This window comes from Sturnus vulgaris, chromosome 11, assembly GCF_052056855.1.
Source record: "Sturnus vulgaris isolate bStuVul1 chromosome 11, bStuVul1.hap1, whole genome shotgun sequence".
Lineage (NCBI taxonomy): Eukaryota > Metazoa > Chordata > Aves > Passeriformes > Sturnidae > Sturnus > Sturnus vulgaris.
This window is the reverse complement of record NC_142253.1, coordinates 16,773,225-16,781,059: the sequence shown is the minus strand read 5'-3', so window position 1 is coordinate 16,781,059 and position 7,835 is coordinate 16,773,225. Positions and strand designations below refer to the sequence as shown.

General features: G+C 65.2%; 1 protein-coding gene across 1 annotated transcript; it reads right to left on the bottom strand.

Moving 5' to 3' along the window:
* Nucleotides 1–336: 336 nt before the first annotated feature.
* On the bottom strand, nucleotides 337–7,446 carry CAMKV (CaM kinase like vesicle associated). Its single transcript, XM_088171625.1, has 11 exons — nucleotides 7,398–7,446; nucleotides 4,200–4,308; nucleotides 2,865–2,996; nucleotides 2,712–2,786; nucleotides 2,498–2,636; nucleotides 2,298–2,418; nucleotides 1,991–2,066; nucleotides 1,775–1,911; nucleotides 1,619–1,697; nucleotides 1,458–1,545; nucleotides 337–1,326 (listed from the first exon to the last, which is right to left on the bottom strand). The coding sequence occupies exons 2-11, from the start codon at nucleotides 4,292–4,294 to the stop codon at nucleotides 880–882; spliced, it is 1,389 nt and encodes a 462-aa protein (XP_088027751.1). The 5' UTR covers nucleotides 4,295–4,308; nucleotides 7,398–7,446; the 3' UTR covers nucleotides 337–879.
* Nucleotides 7,447–7,835: the final 389 nt, after the last annotated feature.

Here is a 7,835-nt window from a genome sequence, read left to right as displayed (position 1 = left end):
AGCGCGCCGCTTCCGGCCCGCTCCGGATGTGACCTCAAGTGAGCCCGCGCGGGGGCCAAGGATGGGGCGGGAGCGAGTGGGCGTGGCACCCAAGGCGGATCCAGGGGGCGTGGCCGGTGGGAAGGGGCGGGGCCTCGCGCCCGGCCCGTGCCCCACGGAGCCCAGCGATGGCTCCCGGGATCCTTCCCGGGATCCATCCCGGCAGCGAGCGCTCACGGGGTCCCGCTTCCTGGGGAGCGGTGCCGCTTCCAGCCCGCTGCGTCTCGCTGAGCTCCCTGCTGCCGGCACGATTGGCAGACCCCTGGCCCCACAGAGAGACTGGGCAGGCGGCGCTGGTGCTGTCTCAGTTTGTCCTCAGCGGGGTCTTTATTTGCCAGAGATACAGCGGTGGGGCGCGGGGCTGCGGCGGCAGCCGTGGGCAGAGCCGGCCCTGCAGGCATGCAGCTGCGAGGGGGGAAGCGGGGACCGGGGAGGGGGCACGGAGGGGGCAGTGGGGGTCCTCCAGGCACAACGCGTGGGGGTCCCCGTGTCCCCCCCGGGGGTCCCGGGACGGAGAGGGGGTCTCCGGGACGGCCCCCGCTCCGTCCCGCGCGGCCCCGCCTGTGGTCCCGCACATGCACGCGTGTCCCGGGGGGCCCCGCCACGCCCCCCCAGCACTGCGGGGCGGGCGGCCGAGGGGGCTGCCCCGCGTCTCTGGGCATCCCCGGGGGAGGGGACGGGGGCGGGGGACAGACTGAGAGAGCTGGGAGGACACGGGGGAACGGGCGCCATGCAGGGCTCTGCCCCGCGGCCGGCTCTCCGGCGGGGCACGTAGAAAAGGGGGCGCAGGCGGGGGTGGGGGGCCATGCCGGGGCTATGTACAGGGGTCGCGGGGGCCGCTCAGCCGCTCTGCTCGCTGGGGGGCTCGGCGGCGGCCCCGACCTCGTTACACGTGGTGGCGGGCGGTGTGCCGGGGGCCGGGGGCTGCGCGGCGGCGGGCGGCGTGCCGGGGGCTGCGGGCTCCGGGGCGGTGGCGGCGGGGGCCGCGGGCTCCGTGGCGGGGGCCGTGGCCGTGGCCGTGTCGGTGGCGGGCTCTGTGGCTGCGGGCTCCGTGGCCTCGGCGGCAGGAGCCGAGGCCGCGGCCGGAGTCGCTGCCGGGGCTGGAGTTGCTGCCGGGGTCGCTGCCGGGGTTGCTGCCGGAGCTGAGGTGGCTGCCGGGGCTGGGGTGGCTGCCGGAGCTGAGGTGGCTGCCGGGGCTGGGGTGGCTGCTGGGGCCGGGGCTGCCGCCGTCTCCGTCTGCTCGGGCGCCCGCAGGCGTTTCATGAGCGTGGTCACTCGCACGGCTTTCTGCGGGGCAGAGACGAGGGCGTGTGGGGCTGGCGGAGGGGCAAGGACAGCCCCACCAGGCTCATAGCCCCATGGTGGGGGACCGGGCTCGGCTAAGAGGGGACACGGAGTCACAGCACACCCACACCCACCTTCCACTTGGCCCGGGCGAAGTTCTTCTCGATCTGGGCGCAGACACCATCCTTGATGTTCTTGTCAGAGGCAGCATTCCCAGAGATCCTGGAGAGACAGTGAGTAATGAGCAGCCCCCACCAGCCCCCTTGGCTCCCCATCTGACCTTGCCGCTGCTCACCACTCATGAGAGATGGCCTCCTCTGCTGTGATCCTCTGGTCCTGCTCCACCTCCATCAGACGTGTCACCAGCTCCTTAGCTGGGGGCACGGGGGGAGAAGTCAGTGCTGGTAGGGGACAACATGGGACCCCATATACCCCCCAGTGTGGGGCTCACCCGCTTGCGAGATGTCATCCCAGTACGGCGGGTCGAACTCATAGTCCCCAGCCAGGATTTTGCGGAAGAGGTTCTTGTCGTGATTCTCGTAGTCATCCTCGTCTGCCTCCTCGTAGAAAGGAGGGTTTCCCGAGAGGCTGAGGAATGTAGTGGTGGGCTCAGTCCGGTCCAAGCCCCAAGCCCTTGTAGCTACCCCTTCCCTCACCCCACACTCACAGGATGTACATGATGACGCCGATGGCCCAGCAGTCCACGGGCCGCCCGTACCGCTGCCGCCCCACCACCTCTGGAGCTGCGAGAGACAGAAGAGCAACCATCCCCTGCGGTCCCCAGCCACCCGGCCTTTTGGCCATGGGGTGATGGGGAGTGGGAGGCACCCACTGGAAGCACCTAGGATCAGCCCCCAGGGTGATGGGGAATGGGAGGTGGAGGTATTAAGGAGTGGATGGTAAGGAGCAGCAGGGTCCTGCTGGGACCCAGCACTGCCTGCCCCTGCATGCCCACCCGGCTTGCTCTCACCCACCCAGGTACTCGGGGGTGCCACAGGGCTCCTTAATGAGCCCGTTCTCCAGCTTGGCCAGGTGGAAGTCACTGATGACGATCTTGGAGTTCTTCAGGCGATTATAGTACACCAGGTTCTCCAGCTGCTGGCACGGGGACTGTGAGTGCCAGGACAGGGGGCATGGCAGCACCCATGGGTGCTCCCACCCCCCTGCCACCCACCTTGAGGTTTCTGTGGACGATCTTGAGTGAGTGCAGGTAGGCAACAGCCTCCAGCACCTGCCGGATGACATTGCTGGTGTCCTTCTCCGAGTAGTAGCCCTGATCCAGGATCCAGTCAAAGACCTCCCGGCCAGTGGCCCTGCAGACAGCAGCTCTGCTGAGACCCATCCCTGATGGGGCCACGCCTTCCCCCGGCTAAATCTCCCAAACTTACAGCTCCAGAAAGATGAAATATTCCTTGCGGGTGATATAGACATCCACCAGCTGTAAGATGTTGGGATGTTTTACCCTGGAGAAAGACAGGGACATGGGTGGGAGTTCCCAGTTTGCCCAGGAGCACAGGATCCCCTCCAGTCTCAGTACTCACATTTTGAGGATGATGATCTCGTTTTTGGCTGCCTTCCGCACTTTCCGCCCATCCCGCTTCAGAAACTTCTTGCAGGTGTACAACTTCCCTGTCGTCTTCTCCTTGGCCCGGAAGATTTCACAGAACTCTTCCCTGCAAGGGTACCCTCAGACATCACCCCGTTCCTGGTGACCACTGAGATTGGGGTGCTTCGGTGGTCCCTGGGCCCACCAGCATTCCCCCAGATCCCAGCAGTCAACGGAGATGCCACAGAAAGCTGTGGCTCAAAACCACTTTGGAGGGGAAATAAAAAACAGCAGTGAGAAGCAACTGATATGGAAGAAGCAAATTGATAGGGAAGGGGGAGAATTTGCTGGTTGAAAAGCCCCATCCTCAGGACAGGAGGGGTAAGACCCACTGTGAAGCCACTCATGCCAAGGTGGAACAGCAGCACACCTGATATTAGCATCAGCACAGCAGTCGGGGAGAAAGAAAGGGAGATGTGCCGGTAGCTGCAGTATTTCTGTTCTATTATTAATGGTGCTGGAGCCCATCGGCCAGGCTGGAGCTGCAGGGGAGCCCCCGAGAGGCACTAGGCATTGATCCAGCAAAGCCTTGGCTTTCCAATCCCCCCAGCTGCTCTGAATCCTCACAGCCACTGCCTTGGGTGGAGGGGAACAGTGACGTGTGGGCTTTGGGACAAACTGCCCAGAGGATGGAGCAAAGATTTGAGAGCACCAAGGTCCCCGCTGCCACCCAGTATGATCCTCCCAGCTGCGACCTCTGTCCAAGCAGGTGTTTTGGAAGTTGATGGAAAAAATTCTGGTGCCTGTTTTGCGGTCAAGCTGCTCTCAAGGGGTGTGAGGGCTTCACTTTTTGGAAGGCATCCTAACAGGTTCCTCAGCATGGCAATAAAAGTTGAGGGAAGCAGCAGTGCTCCACTGCCCCTCAAGTGAAATCTGCCTTTCCTTTGCTGTAGCTGAGCCCTCCTGATTCACAAAATGCTCAAGGGAGCCAGGATCGTTTGGAATTGCTGCAATCCCTGCAAATCTTGAGGGGAGGAGGGAGGGATATGGGGAGGTACCCAGCTGCAGCCAGCAGCAGTGGGAAAGCTCACTGCCCTCCTTGGGCAGTGATATTCACTAGCTGTGAATATCTCCCATGTGCCCATGAGCAAGAGGGACTATTTAGGGTAAAGCTGCCCCAAAATACACCCTGCAATCCCAGCCCAGCTGGGGACCAGCACCCCCAGAGCCCCCACAGGCAGTGTTGTGCCACTCCTCAGCACCCAAGAGCCCCACACAGGTGGCTGAGGTTCCCCAGGGCATCCATGGGGCCATGGAGGGACCAACTCACGTTTTGATGACCTGGCCCAGGTCATATCTGTCGGTCACCTCAGACGGCTGGTTATAATCTTTCTTGTCTCCCAGCGTCACGCAGCCAAACGGCATCGCAGGGCCCGGTGCTGGCAGGGCAGGGAGAGGCAGTGAGTGCCCCGGCACTGCTGACCCCCCTGGAGCCACAGCAGAGCCTCCCGAGCTGTGCTAATTAACGTGGAACCTGAGCACAGCGGCTGCTCGTGCTCTGCAGCTGCCGCAAGCCGCCGTGTGCCCAGCCCCACCGATGTGCATCCACTCCCATGGCATCCAGCCTCTCCACCTGGGCTCAGGCTGCCAGCACAGCCACAAGCTGGCCCCTTTGCCCCTGTTTGTGGATTATTAATGATTAATTAGCAGTCAGGGCTAGCACAGTGCCTGGAGCACCCACTGGGGAGGCAAGCAGAGGTGAACGGATCCTTTCCTGTTTCTCAGCCCAGTTTTGCCCACGGTAACATTTCAGCAGACGGGGCCTCCCCAGGCAGAGCATTGTCACACGTTGTCACATGTGCAGTGGGTTACACCAGTCTCAGCTTCCCATCCCCAACAAGCCCTGACTGTGGCACCAGGCAGGTGGCACTGCAGCTTGGAGGTACCAGCCCCCCTGCCACTGGCAACGGTCAGGACACCAGCCTTGGCACACGCCAGCTTCTCCAGCCCTTTAGGAAGGATGCTTTGCCCCTTGCTTCCCTGTTGGGAACCCTTCAAAACCAGATTCTTCTTGAAAGCTTCCCCGAAAAAAAAAATTAGTCACATAAAGTAATTTTTCCCCCTTTCCCACCATGTTACCAGGAGGAAGTTTCAGCTGACATTATTTTTTGATGGCTCAAAAGATGACAGAGCTGCCTGGGGCCCCCCAGCCCTCTTGGATGGGCCTGAGTGGGACCTTGTGATGAGAAGCTGGCACGATGCTGGGAGCACCCACTGCCCAGCACTAAAGCTCCCCAAACACCATGCTGTGCTGTGTGGGCCTGGCTGTGCCGCACCAGCAGTGCCCGGGGCCGGGTGGCGAGGGCTGCGGGCAGGATGGCTGCGGGATGCGGGATGCGGGAGCCGGCATCGCGGGTACCCAAGCACCGAGCCTGTTGCTATGGCAATGGGAGCTGAAGATGCAGAAAGCGGCACATCCTTTGGAGGGGGCAGGGACGGGCAGCACCCGGCAGCACCCGACCCACCTGCAGGTGCACAGCCCCATCCCTGCTATGCGGGCCCTGGGAGGAAGGCATGCTGCCTGCAGCACCCAAGGCATGCACTTAAGTGCTCCCTGGGGTGATTGACCCAAACCTGGGTGGGACGTGAGTGCGGTGAGTCAGGGAATGGGGGGATGCTCCTTCCAGCCTCCATCCTTTGGGACTGACCTGCCTCCGTGCCTGCTGGAGCGATGCCCACAGAATGGGTGTACCCAGTTTGCAAGGCACCCAGGCACCGTCCTGCCAGGAAAGCCTGCACTGGCTAAAAGCACCTGCCCCAGTCCCACTCAGCGTGCACCAAGTCCCAAAAGAGTAGCAGAGCACCCATGGGACACCACTGCTTGTGCCCCAGATTGGATGAGACTTTCCAGCCTATACCTGACTCATCCCAGCAGCTCTCCCAGCAAACGTGCCCTGCCTGGCACCCTTCTGTTCCCATGCCACACGACACCGGCTCTCCTGTGCCACTGTACCTAGCCAAGGGGAGTGACAGCTGTCCTGGCAGCTGCTGGATGGGCGGGAGGCTCAGTTCCCTAGATCATCAGGGGTAAGGTTGGCCGGCAGGTGGGCAGGCAGGCTGGCAGCACTGGCATCAGAGTGTCAGGATTAACCGGGAAGGGGATCCGGGTGGGATGATATATCGGGAATTTATTGCTGTCTCTGGGAGAGCACTCAGCTAATCTGTGCTCATAAAATTAGTTCTCGTTGGTTTAGTGGTGACCCATCCTTCCAGGGCAGAGCATTTCCAAATTCCCCTGCGCTAGGCTGGCTTTGAGGGGCTCAGTGCACTCGGAATATCCTGCAAGGGAGGCTGGCACCCAGCCCAATATCGGGGTCAGCACCGGCACCCCATAGGTGAGAGCACCCCCACCGGGGCAGGGGCACCCAGGCAAGAGGTGGGCGAAGGGATGAGTGCTCCCTCCTCGGGGTGCCGGGGGGAAGGCTCGGTGCTGCGCTGGTACCCGCACGCAGCCAGCACCCCCCTCCAAGTGTCTAATTTGGGAGCAGAAGCAACAGCGGGTGTAAGACAATAGCGGGGAAGTGGGTGGCCGGGTGGGGATGGCACGGAGGGATGACGCAGCCATGCAGCCCTCGCCAGCGGAGCCCCCCAACCCCCGACCCCCAGCTCTGCCCCACGGCGTGAGGTGCCACGGGCTGGTCTTTCATCTCCGGCCCTGCTTCCATCTGCAGCTGCCCTGGACATGTCCGTGGGGGGCTCCCCCTGCCATCCCGCCCCCACGTCCCGGGGGAAGGATGTACCGAGGAGAGGCAGAAAACGCATCCAGGCTAAGACGGACCGAAATATTGCTAGTGCAGGCAGCGGGCAGGCAGCGGGCAGGGAGCGGGAGACGGAGGGGCCGGCCAGCCCGGCGCTGCCCGCCGAACTGCCGGGCTGGGGCTGAGACAGGGCTGGGGGAGTCCCACTGCCCCCGGCCCGGGGCGTGCAGAGGGACAGCCCGGACCGCGCTCCGCAGGCAGGTCTGCGTTTGGCCGGCTCGGAGCGCTGCGGCAGCGGGAAGGGAGCAGACTGCGGGAGAGAGAGGTGTGGGGTCCGGGAGGGGATGCTCGGCGGCGGAGGCACGGGGAGAGGCTCCCTGGCAGCATCCCCTGCCGCGGTGCCGGCCAGCTTCTCCGGGCTCCTCGCGGAGACGGGGGCGGCACCGGGGCAGCAGCGGCCCGGGGGGGCGAGCCCCCGGGGAGCCGCGGGGGGAGCCGGGCTCCGGCAGCTCGCTGTGCCCACGGCGCCCGTCGGGGCTCGGGGTCTGCGGGACGCGGGGTGCCGGCGGGGGCAGTGCGGCGGCGGGCAGCCGTCGGGGCGCGCACGCACCGGACAGGGATGCGCGCTGCCCCGTCGGGACGTCCCGGGCCACCAGGGGCGGGAGGAGAGTCTGGGGCAGCCCCGGGCCAGACAGTGACAGATACCAGCAACGCCCCCCCCGCCGGGCCCGGCCCCCCTCGCCCCCGGTCCGGCGCTGCGCGGCGCTCACCTGCACGCCTCTCCGACCGCAACGGGGGGCCGCGGCCCGGGGCCGCCGCTCGGGGGGAGCCCGCCCCTCCCGCCCGCCCTCCCGCGCCGGGCCGGGGCCGAGCCGGGCCGAGCCGAGCCGATCCCCGCCGATCCCAGCGATCCCAGCCGATCCCAGCCGAGCCGTCGGTCCGTCGCGGCGCGGCCCCGCGCGCCCGGCGCGGCAAGTTGGTGGGGCGGGACCGTGGGGCCACGCCCCCCTCCACGCCCCGCCCAGCCGCTGACGTCACCGCCAAACTTCGCGCCCCGCCCGTGAGGACGGGTCACGCGTGGCTCCGGGACCCACGGGCACCGCCGTGGGCGAGGCGGGCGGGGCACCGTGGGGGGCATTGTCACCGGGCTGGGACACCGCCACACACGGGGGACCGGGGACCTATGGGACTCCACAGTGTACCCTCTG

Excerpts from the sequence above, each read along its gene's own strand:
- CAMKV (XM_088171625.1), bottom strand. The coding sequence starts at position 4,294 with ATGCCGTTTGGCTGCGTGACGCTGGGAGACAAGAAAGATTATAACCAG. Across the intron at positions 1,912-1,990 it reads GGCGTCATCATGTACATCCT|CCTCTCGGGAAACCCTCCTT; the intron begins GTGAGTGTGGGG and ends TACATTCCTCAG. Across the intron at positions 1,698-1,774 it reads GGATGACATCTCGCAAGCGG|CTAAGGAGCTGGTGACACGT; the intron begins GTGAGCCCCACA and ends CCGTGCCCCCAG.